Genomic DNA, 12461 nt, shown 5'->3' with positions numbered 1-12461 from the left:
AGTGATTCTATCTCTCACCCCCTTCAGAGTCTGATGATGATGAGGTTTGGCCTCTTCTTATTCCTTCTCACCCAGCAGTGAAGAAGGGATATTGGCTTGGGCACTACTGACCTACAGTAGACACCTGATGGTCAGGGCCTCAGGAGTTTAATCCCAGTGTGGAAGGGATGATGCAGATAAAAGTTATTATACACATGGAGTGTGTATGTGTGGTGCCTGGTCAGGCTGGGCTTGCTCATGGAGGTGACAGGTGAGGTATTTGGCAAATGATAATAATGGAGACCAAACAAGAGATAGAGAACATTATGAAATGCAAAATGGATAATTTTGATTACATTAAATTCAAAAGGTTTTGTACAAACAAATCCAATGCAAGTAAGATTAGGAGGAAAGCAAAAACTGGGAAAGAATTTTTATAACCAATGTCTCTGATAAAGGCCTCATTTCTAAAATATGTAGAGAAAGAACTGAGTCAAATTTATAAGAATACAAGTCATTCCCCAATTGAGAAATGGTCAATGGGCAGTTTTCAGAGGAACAAATTAAAGATATCTATAGTCATATGAAAAAATGCTCTAAATCACTATTGATTAGAGAAATGTAAATCCAACAAATCTTAGGTACCACATCATACCTGTCAGACTGACTAACATGAAAAAAACAGGAAAATGATAAATGCTGGAGAAGATATGGGAAAATTAGAACACTGATGCATTGTTGGTGGAGTTGTGAACTGATTCAACCATTCTGGAGAACAATTTGGAACTATGCACAAAGGACCACAAAAATGTGCATACCCTTTGATTCAGCAATACCACTTCTAGGGTTGTATCCCAAAAAATCATACAAGTGGGAAAAGGATCCATATGTTCAAAAATATTTATAGCAGCTCTGTTTGTGGTGTCAAAGAATTGGAAATCAAGGGGATGCCCATCAATTAGGGAATGGCTAAACAAGCTGTGGTATATGAAGTTAATAGAATACTATTGTACTACAGGGAATGAGGAGCAGATGGGTTTCATAATATCCTTATATGACTTATATAAGACTTATATGATCTGATGCTGAGTGAGGGGAGCAGAACAAAGAAAACATTATACATGATTACAGACACATGGTATCTCTGATGACTAACTTTGATAGGCTTGGCTCTTCTCAGCAATGCAAGGTTCTAAGACAACTGCAAAAGACTCATGATGAAAAAAGCAATTCACATCAAGAGAAAGGACTACAGAGTCTGAATGCAGATTGAAGAAAACTATTTGCTCTCTTTTTTTGTTTGTTTTTGTTTTGTTTCTTCTTTCTCATGGTTCATTCCATTGGTTATATTTCTTCTTTACAATTTGACTATTGTGAAAATATGTTTAATGTGAATGTAAATATAGAACCTATATCAGGTTGCATGCTGTCTTGGGTGGGGAGGGGGGTAAGAGAGGAAGGGGGAGAAAATTTGAAACTCAAAAACTTGAGGAACTGAAGATTGTAAATGAAACTAAAAATAAATTAATTCATTTTAAAAAAAAGAAATGATGAGCAGGCAGACTTCACAAAAACCTGGAAAGACTTACATGAACTGATGCTGAGTGGGGGAAGCAGACCCAGGAGAACACTGTACACAGTTACAGCCACATTGCGCACTGACTAATTTTGATAGACTTGGCTCTTCTCAGCAATGCAAGGTTCTAAGACAACTGCAAAAGACTCATGATGGAAAAAAGCAATTCACATTGAGAGAAAGAACTACAGAGTCTGAATGCAGATTGAAGAAAACTATTTGCTCTCTTTTTTGTTTGTTTTTGTTTTGTTTCTTCTTTCTCATGGTTCATTCCATTGCTTATATTTCTTCTTTACAATTTGACTATTGTGAAAATATGTTTAACGTGAAGGTAGATGTAGAACCTATATCGGACTGCATGCTGTCTTGGGTGGGGAGGGGGGTAAGAGAGGAAGGGGGAGAAAATTTGAAACTTAAAAACTTGAGGAACTGAAGGTTGTAAACTAAAACTAATTAATTTAAAAAAAAAAAAAGAAATGATGAGCAGGCAGACTTCAGAAAAACCTGGAAAGATTTATATGAATTGATGCTGAGTGAGGGGAGTAGAACCAGGAGAACATTGTACACAGTTACAGCCACATTGTGCATTGACTAATTTTGATAGACTTGGCTCTTCTCAGCAATGCAAGGTTCTAAGACAATTCCAAAAGGCTCATGATGGAAAATGCTATCCACATCGAGACAAAGAACTAGAGTCTGAATGGAGATCAAAGTATACTATTTGCCCTCTCTTTTTTGTTTTGTTTCTTCTTTCTCATAGTTTGTGCCATTGGTTCTAACTCTTCTTTACAACACGACTAATGTGAAAATATATTTAATGTGAATGTATATGTAGAGCCTATATTGGATTGCATCTCATCTTGGGGAAAGGGAGCAGGGATGGGGACAGAGGGAGGGAGAGAAAATTTGGAACTCAAAAGCTTGTGGAACTGTTATAAACTAAAAATAAATTAATTAAAATTTTTAGAAATGATGATAATGGAGATCCACAGAGTTCTTGCTATGACCCAGACCAGAGTAGTAATAGACTACAGGTCAGTAAGTTTTCTAGTGGAGTAAGCCTCCAAACAGACCCTGGGTGAATATACACAAACTACATCAGTTCAGCTCCCCTACACAGCCGCCATGTTCTCCCACCCTTCCTGGGTTCTAAAGGCAGAAGCCTTGACTATCTTCACTAAGACTCTAAATTGAGACCATAAATGGACTGTTAACTTTTATAAACAACATCTGAGCCCCCTTTCCTCTTCAAATTGGATCACTGTTACCTTGCAGATGGTCACAAACTGCTGATCATTCCCGGCTCCTACCACAAGATAGCCATCCTTGGTTCTGAAAGCCTGAAAAACAAATAAACTTTAGCATGAGGGGGTACCACCACCCCCCATGAGCCTCGGCCCTTCAATTTCTCATTCCCCATATCCAACCTCACCAAGTCCTGTCATTTCTACCCTTGCAACACCTCTCGTATCCACCCCTTCTCTCTTGCCTAGACTACTGCAGTGGCTCCTGGGGGTGAGGAGAGGTAGGGAGGGATCTTCCTGCCTCAAGTCTCTCCCCATCCTCCATTCAATCAATCCTCCATTCAGCTGCCAAAGTGGTCTTCCAAAGGCCCGGGTGTGGCCATGTCACCTCTACTCAAGAACCATCAAGGACCTTCAGACTCAAATATAAAATCCTATTGGGCTCTTAAAGCCTTTCAGAATACGGTTCATTCTGCCTTTTCAGTCTTACGCCTCACTGTCCCCCATGAACTCTGTGATCCAGTGACAATGGCCTTGTGGCTGTTCCTCCCCATGACGTTCCATCTCCAGTTACCCTTGCCTTCCATGCCTGGAATGTTCTCCCTCCTTGTCTCAGCTTCCCAGTTTCCCTGCTTATGTCAGCATTAAACCCAAATCCAACCTTCTACTAAGGGCCTTTCACAGTCTCGCTTCCACTGAGATCTTAGCCCTAACCGTCAAAGTGCCCAGGGTTGTTATGAGGATCAAATGAAATGAAGTAATTGTTGTCAAGCGCTTAGCACATAGTAGGTGCTTAATAAATGATTATTTCCATCCTTCGCTGCCACAGGTGGTGCCTTCCATCTAAGATTACCTCCACTTTACCTATATAGTAAAGGTAATCTCATATATACATATATACACACATATGTATGTATATATAGACACACACACATATATTTGCATTAGACAGTGAGTTCCTTGAAGGAAGAAGTAGGTTTTTTTTCCTTTTCCCTAGAATCTAGAACAGTACCTTGCATATAGTAAGCACTTAATAAATGCTTGATGACTGACCAGTGTCTAGAGGTGATAGGAAATATATGAGGGGCCACTTATTCAAATACACAAAGGTAAGAGATAACACATTGTATGTGAGCAACAGCAAAAAAGGCTCGTCTTTCTGGAATGCTGAAAGTAATACAGCACGCCTTTGTTCAGAAAGTCAACATCACCAGTAAAGGGTGGCAGCACTCTGAAAATCTTCCCTTATTTCCAAGAGTGACAGGCCAAGACTCTGTCCTGCCTTCTTGATCTGCGTCCTATCTTTGCCTGGAAGCTTGAGCTCTTTCTATTCAGCGTCCTGAGCTCAGACTTCGCCTGCTGCCCACATTTCTGGGCACAGCCTAAATCTGTTCTCCTTTACCCACAGAGAGCAGCTTCACCTTGCCTTCACCATGCCATGTTCATGGACACACAGAACAGCTCTGTTCTCTACTGCTTTGAGGCCAGGGGAATAGTTAGTTCAACCACATGAGCAGATAGGGCTACAGCCCACAAGAGATGAAGCCATGCTGGGGGATGTATTACTGCTTTTACTTCTAAACTAGATCCTGAAACAGCTGCCCACATCAGCATTGGAATAATTATCAGAAATTTCAAAACTGGAAGGAGAGAACAATCTAAAGTAATGTTGTGAGCCAATACGAGCACTTCAAAGTTTACTGCTACCATATGATTTACCTAGGAAACAAGCAAAGATGTACAGCCCAGCCTTGTCTCAAAATTCATAAGGCGTGATGAAAGATACTTGGGAGGGCCACTTTTTAATGCTGGGCATTTCAATTTGTTTTAACTTAGCAAGCTCTAAGTCAAACCTCTTAAAAGCCTTTTAAAATGTGGGTCCATAGTACTCAAGAGGTAATAACAGAATTTCCATTACTGTCCACATAGTTGTTGGTATGCAAAATGGTGGTGATGGTCTTTAGCAGCAGGATAACAAATATAAATGTTTTCCCAAGAAAATACATCTTTCTAGCTACAGGGTGAAATTTTACCCACTACATTCCATGGGAAGGAGTTTGCTTTTTCTCATCTGCAAATGAGGAAAGGCAGGAGTCCACAGACCCCTATGCTCGCAAACCCAAGATAGTATTTCTTGTATGTAATCTATATGGGTTTTCCCCCCTGCCCCTGCCCTTGCCCCGCTAAAAAAGCCAGGGCAAATGAGTCAGACCTAGTCACACAATGATTTTGAAAATATCAAGGTTTGCAACAAGAAGATTGTTTTTCTCCTCATCAAAGAATTCTGAATCTAGAAGTAGAAAGGACATTTGAGGCCACCTAGTCAGTACAGATGAGGAAACTGAGACTCAGAAAAGTAAAACCACTCGCCCAAGGTCAAATAGAGGAAGCAACATCACACGGTCCAGCTTGCAGCAGTGTCTCTGGATCCTTTCAAAGCAGTATTGTTGGTATTGTTGTTCGTGAGTCCCTTGAGAGAACGCTGCAGTAAGGTAATAAATTATATGTATGCACCGGGGAAAGAAAAGACGTTGGATGGCTTGCTGAAACTTGGTTTCTTATACTTTTGGCAGAATGGAAGCCAATTTTAAAGACAGTTTATTCCTGGAGGTCAGGGTTGTATACAGGAATTTTGAATGAAAGAGCCCCTAGACAAAGCTGTAAGCACATGGAAAATTTAAGTAACTGAGAGAAAGTGGGGCCCGGGCATCTAAAAGGTCTCAGTGGTCAGGGCCCTTCTGGAGGTCCTTGGAAAGACCTGGAATTCCAGATGTTGTGGCTCCAGGTGGCTGTTCTGAGCAAACATAAGTGCTTGGAAGTATATCTTTTGTCTTAAAGCTTTTAGATACAGGAGTTGGCTCTTTCAGCTTTCTCCAGGTTAAGAAGCATTCAAGCTATGGCTTGAAAGCTAGGGGGGAAAAAGTTTGTTAGCTGAGAACATTCAGTTACTCAAATGCTCATTAACTGAGGCTTTTCTCTAACTCATTAATTTGGAATAATTGAGAAAAAGGGCAGAATTAGGACAAAATCATGACTGCAAACAAAGATTTTGTGATTTACATGTATGTATGGCCTAAAAACACAACATGGCCTAATAATGATAGTAATAATCGCTAATACTTATTTACTAAAGCTCTCAAAATATCTCATTTTAGTGTCACAACACCCCCGTGAAACAGGTACCAGGATATTACCATCCACATTTTACCAAGGGAACTGCCTCAAGGCAAGTGAGGTGATGCCTACTTGCCAAAATAAAAATGAGCTCGGCTAGCCCTGGCCTCTCCCCAGCCTAGTTTAACACATTTCATTTGTTTCTTTAGCGAGAGATTTCATCCAAGGCAGAGAGCACCACTAGCCTCCATTCCAATCGAGTTCTGAATGGATCCAAATGAAGGTGGTGGTAGCCTCCATCATCCCTGGAATCTCACCTGGACCTTCCACCACGGGGCATCCTGGGGCCAGGGATGGATGTCCAAGCTGGTGCCCTTGAATGCTTCTGCCAAAGGAGCCAGATTCCCAAAGTGCCTCTCTGAAGCCTTCAGCTCAAAGATAAAAGCCTCATTTCAAAACCATTTAAATATTAATCGAGGCTTCTAGCATTGGGAGAGAGGAGTGAGGTGAAGCAGGCACAGAGGCACCTTTGTTCCAGGGCAGAGCCCGCCTGGCTCATTTCCCTCCTGTCTCCCCGCATCCAGTGCTCATCTCAGCCATGATTCTAACGAAGCCCGCTCTGCTAAGGGGGGGATCCTCCAGCAATTTCACGTTGGCTTTTTTTCCTACTAATTACTTTAACAAGCGCTTTCCAATTACCTCCTTGGCTTTTAGAGCCTCCTCTCCATTTGTGTGTTCTTGCTCAAACTTTGATTTTGGCACACTTGCCATTGTTCACACTTCGGAGACCTGTTTCTTTTTCTTTTTTAAGCCTGTGACAAGCTTTCTGGAAAGGCCTTATGCTTCCCTGAAATCTAATCCTGCTTAGCCAACGGTCGATATTGGCCTAACCTGCATCACTCACTACATGACACATTTCTCAAAGTCAATGCTGTGGTTCATCTGTCTGTGTAGGAGACTGGGGACCTAGGTTGGTTACACATTAAGGTTCTAAAGATACATGACTGAGAACGATGTACTAGCTCAGGTATGCACCTCGGTGATACCCATGGGAAATAAGAGGCAAGAGACAACCTGGCATCACCAAGGAAAGCCCATCTTTCCCATCAGAGATCCAACAAATGCAAATTTAGAGTAAACACAAAAGATGTCACCAAAAAATGCCTTTTTAAAGCATTTATTAAGCAACTATTATGTACTAGGCACTAGGAATACAAAACGAAAAGTCCCTGCCCTCAAAGAGCTTATAACATGTTTATAACTTATAATTTAAGCTTATAACACATGAACATTTACTGGCAGATCCAGAGCAAATATGAGGTGATGGGGGAGGCAGGGAAGGAACCAGCAGCTGGGGCTGGGGAGGCAGGGATCAGAAAAGGCCTCACGAAAAAGATAAGGATTGCCTCCCTTCTGGGCCATTATTATAGAACACTAGTGGGCCTCCCTGTCTCAAGTCTGGAACCACACAGGTCTCCCTCTCAAACTGCTCTGGCCAACTCCACTCCTCCTGGGGGCTGGAGCAACCTGTCAGCATTCTCTCCACCAAGCAGAAGTCAGTCTCCCTAAGAAAACTCCAAAGCATGCAAAAGCCCCAAGGCTTGGGTGGAAGCTTGGTTCCAACACCCCTCCCTCCAAAAAAGTAATTGGGGGGAAAGACAGTAGAAGGTGGAGAATCAGGAAAGACTTCTGACTGAAGTGTGAACATCTCTCTGGTCAGTGTTATAGGAAGGTGCATCTCAGTGCATGCTCAGAAGGCATCCTCAGCTCCACGGAGGGAGGGAGGGAGGGAGATGAAGGGCCTCTGCCCAGGTCTTTGGCTTCCCCAGCAGGGTCTTTAAGACAAGTACGTTCTCTCTGCCTTCAAGCTAGGTCACTTCAGGACAAGAACGCTGCATGCCCACTCCCTCTGGCTTCAATGCCAGAGGCCAGGGGTGTCCTGGGGAGCTGGCTGGCCTTCACAGGAGCAGCAGCCCTTTCTCTAGCTCCAGCCTCAGTGCCACCAATGATACCAAGAGCTCTGCAACCCAAACTCAGGTATAGGCCTGCCGCCAGCATCCATCCCTCGCAAAGGGCCAACCTGCTCCCTGGGTCTTGCAGCTTTACCCAAGTCCCCAAACAAAGCCTCTGTGGGATGGTCAAAAGGCAGTCCCTCCTTCCCTATGGCTGGTCCAACTTTTTTCAGTGAGCAGCAGGGGAGCCCATCCAACCCCATCACAGAAACAGATCACAAGAGTCCTGAAATCAAGGGACTAGGAATTCTTTCTGAGAAAACCTGAAAATTAAAGGTGCTAAGCATCTCAGACTTAAGTAGTGCCTTCTTTAATGATGATAGTAATAATAGCTAACATTTATATAGTGCTGACTATGTAGAAGGCATCATGCTAAGCACTTTACAATTATTATCTCCTTTGATCCTTACAACAACCCTGGGAGGGAGGGGCTATTCATAGCTCTATTTTACAGATGATGGAGATTAAGTGACTTGCCCAGGGTCACACAACTATTGTTTGAGGCTGGATTTGAAGCCTGGCCTTCCTGGCTGCAGGTCAGGCACTCTCTCCACTTTGCCCCCTAGCTGCCTATAAACAGTCATGCCATATTCATAACCTAGCAATCTAAGCATTAGCTAGGTGCCTTCTGGGAGCTTATATTCTAACAGGGGAGAAAACTTACCTCCCCATTAAAATGGGAGTCCTTGGTGAGTAGGGATTGTTTCCTTCTTCTTGATCAATCAATAAACTTTAAATGAAGGGATAAATAAAAAAGCTAAGTGCCTGTCATGGGCCATATGCTAACTGCACCTACCACTCTGTACTCATATCTTATCACTTGTGCCTGGACAGTCCATGGCACAGCAGCCGCTAACTGGCTGAGATCTAGACTGTACTCAGTATCTACAGAGTAGGGGACAGACTCCAAAGTCAGCACTGTCAGCATGGAGAGTTCCTGATGCTCACACTCTCTCCACTGATACAGACTGATACTCTCTTTAGAAGGCTGCCTTGGTAGTTGATCCCATGGCCACAGAGCTGGAGGGTAGCAAAGCCAAGACTTGAACCCTGGTAATCCTGACTCCAAGCCCACGCCCTCAAGAAGTGAGGAATTCCAAGACAAAAACAAAGCCACGCTTGCCCTCTAACAGCTTCCACTTGTTCCTCTAGTCCTGATTGTGGGCTTGGCTCAGTGGCCCATCCAATGCTGAGATTTGGTGAGCCTGCTTCCGGTCCCCTGCCTCTTGGTGACATGTATGGTAACATGGAAATAGGACCTAACTCAAGGAGCAGCACACCTTCTAGAAGCTCCTGGAAGACTTCACAACTCCAAGGGGGTGGATGAGTTTGTCACTCATTCTTCAAAGATTTCCAACAAATGGATACTTTTTGTGTCCGGCTCCTGAAACATGAAGTAGCATTCAGGAAGCAAAATCTTCCCAGGGATCGGCAGTCTCTGGCCAGGAGGACAACAGGAAAGCCTTGGCTCAAGAAGAGAAGGAAGGATCTTCAGAAAGCCTCTCATTTAAATGAGTCGTGTCTTCTTTTTCTTTCCATGATCACATTTTTAAATAGCTGATCATTACAGTATTTAATGAGCCTTATTAAGCTGGGATAGAAAGACATCGTGATGTCATGAGGACAGCCTGAACTCAGTACCACAAGCTCTGGGTTCAAATTCTGAGCCATCACTTTGGCCACAGTACCTGGGGCATTCGCTCTAATTTCTTTGAGCTCCAACTACCTCATCTGTTGTACGGGAATAGTAAGTCATAACAGCTCCCTCCAAGGATGAAGGGGTGGGCTGGAAAGCTCTTTGCAAACCTTCATCTTGTGACCGTCCTTGGGATCAGACTCAGTGTTCTCTGAGGTCCTTTTCAGCTCACAGGACTAGCGTGACGCTGAGGAGCACGCAGGAAGGGATGGATGCTAGAGACAGAGAGGCAGCACCTGGTAAAGTGAGAAGGGAGGGCTCCCAAATGTCAAAGCTGGGAGCAGGACAGAGAGGTAGAGACCTGGGCAGGACCAGGGCAATCCCAGAAGGCCAGAGACGGAAGCGACTAACTCAGTAATTGCCAGTCTAGTTCCTGCCTAGCAATGATCCCCTCTGTCACCTCCTGGGGAAGCCACATTCTACCCTTGCTTAAAGACCCACTACCTCCCAAGGTACCGATGAGAGCAAGTTTTGTATTATCCCAAGACTTTGTTCTGCCCTCTGGCACTAAGCAAGGCAAGGCTAATCCTACTTCCATGTGACAGCCCTGACTTAGCCCTCCCACCTGCCCCCCATCCTCTCCTCCATGCAAAACAACCTGAGTTCCTTCACCTTATCCTCATAGGGCAGGTTTTTGGGTCCCTGCATCCTTCATGCCTCCCTCCACTGCACAGTCTCCAGGATAGCCACACTCTCCCTGAAATGTGGTGCCCAAACCAGAACACGATGTTACAGCTATCATCTAGTCTCGGCAGAGTAGGCACATGTTCCCTGACACCTCTCACAGTGCAGCCCAAGCATCCCTCAGAGAGGAGCACAGAATCTGGTGCACAGGAGGTGTTTAATAAATGCTTCCTGACTTGTGACTGGAAAATATATGTAGTCAGGACTGTGGAAACATCAGGGATGCTGGATGGGTAAATACCCATCTGTAGGGTCTTTTGGGGACTGACTGAACACACACTCGAGACCACAGCCTTTGCTTAAATTCAAGAGGATGGGGGAAAATATCCCCCTTAAAGATAATTAATGCATGTAGTAGCTCTGGGCACGGGGTGTCCGCATATTCAATTATAGGGAAGAGCTGAAATGTTCTTGGATGATTGGCTGAAGCAGGGAAGGTTGAGTATTTGGGGGAAGAGGTCTCCAAATCCAGAGGGCTGGGGTGGGCAACTTACCCTCCCAGGCAGAAGTATGGCAAAGAGAGCCTTGAGACTGGGTCAGCTCAGTCACCCCTCCAGAGTACCTTAGAGCTGAATACTGGGCCTGGGGTCATTATGCAGCCTGAACTGCCCACACCTTGGCTCTCAGTGGTGATGATATAGACAGCCTTAAGGGATACCGTACTGGTACAGTAAGTGATGCCTCCAAACCCAATCCGTGCCAAGGGCTGGTACTGGAAGCCCCACTCTCAGACTCCTAGCCAAGTACAAGCCAATAACCAGTGAAGAACGGACAGAGCAAACAGGGAAGACTCATGCTTGGAGCTTAACAAGAAAGGGAGGAGAGCCTGTTCATAGGAGACCACAGAGAAGGAAACTGAGGCATGGAAAAGTGAAATGCCTGGATTTGAACCTGGATCTGCTGACACCAAATCTAATGCTCTGAATTCTTACTTTCCACGTTCTAAAAAAGTAGGGTGTAAAGAAAGTCTGCTAGATCCTTCTGCTCGGTCACCCTCCCCCCGCCCCACTCTCCCACACATACACAAGGACCTGGAGGTAGAGCCACAAGAGGCCTCAAAGGCCATTTAGTCCAATGCCTCCATTTTACAGTTGTAGAAACTGAGGCCCAAAGCGACCTCCCAAGGAGGCAAGGGACATGATGGGAACCCCAATCCTCTGACACTGTGCCACAATGACACTCCTACCAAGCCTCTGAAAAGAGCAAGACTCCCTGCTTCAAGCTTCCTTCAAAATAGGCATTTTCTTCCCAAAGGCCAACTCTCCCTTAACTTTGTGGCATTTGCCATCAGTGCCTAGCACGGCACCTGGCACACAGTAGGCACTCAATGAACGCTTGATGACTGATTGGTTATCACAGATAGAGGCCAAAGTGAAGCTGTCTGAAATAATCAGCTCATGTCCTGAGGGTTCCTCAATGAACCAGGACCATCCCTGGGTCCAGTGATGTCACCCTTTGACCCCATTATGACAGATCCCTCCCCCACCCCAAACACATTCAAATTAAATGTCACAAAATTTTCATGGAGAAAAGTATGAAATCAAGTCAAGCTCTAGCAGAATTACCTCTTCTCATTGCGAATGGCCTCTGAGTCTGGCACAGACATAGAAGCGTTTTGTCAAAGAAACAGGAATTAGTTGGGGCATGGGGGTGAGGGGTGGATGCTGGCCAGTTCTACAAAGGCTTAGCAAATATTATCGAGTTTTATGATCGACCTTAATTCCCAAGAACCCCCTTGGATTTGTCAACGCACGCTTGTGTTCCAGCTTTCACAAAACACCCAAAATAACTGATGGCGAATCATTCTCTCCACTGCGACATGAGTTTTCCATTACCTTCCTGCCACTCATCACTGTGGACTTCCATCGCCAGAGCATGCGTGCTCGGGGAGGGCAGCAGAGGGGGCTGCTGTAATGAGACTGAGGTCAGTGTTTCCAGCTCAGTGCCTCTTTTGCAGAGGTTTACGACTGAACCATAAAAATTCAATTAAGTTGAAATTTGGCAGATAGGTGGGTTCCTGGTAGGTAATTTTGAAGGAAGAAAAAAAACTACTGACCAGGAAAAAAAATCCAATAGTTTCTGACTTGAAGGAGAATTTTTTTTAAAAAAAGAAAGAAAGAACTCTGCTTTGAGGAACAGGTGTTGTCAAGTTATTT

The 12461-nt window shown here is 44.3% G+C and overlaps 1 protein-coding gene across 3 annotated transcripts in view; it reads right to left on the bottom strand.

The window, feature by feature from the left end:
- Nucleotides 1-12461, bottom strand: part of SUGCT (succinyl-CoA:glutarate-CoA transferase) — a 643092-nt gene that overhangs the window by 412574 nt on the left and 218057 nt on the right. For all 3 annotated transcript variants that reach the window (XM_036738675.1, XM_036738678.1, XM_036738676.1), the window contains one exon: nt 2824-2895. In XM_036738675.1, the coding sequence (XP_036594570.1) occupies nt 2824-2895 (72 nt within the window). The remainder of the gene's footprint in view (nt 1-2823; nt 2896-12461) is intronic.

The sequence above is a fragment of the Trichosurus vulpecula genome, chromosome 9 (assembly GCF_011100635.1).
Source record: "Trichosurus vulpecula isolate mTriVul1 chromosome 9, mTriVul1.pri, whole genome shotgun sequence".
Taxonomy (NCBI): Eukaryota; Metazoa; Chordata; class Mammalia; order Diprotodontia; family Phalangeridae; genus Trichosurus; species Trichosurus vulpecula.
Note: the sequence above shows the minus strand (reverse complement) of the source record. Positions and strands in the feature narration are given on the sequence as shown.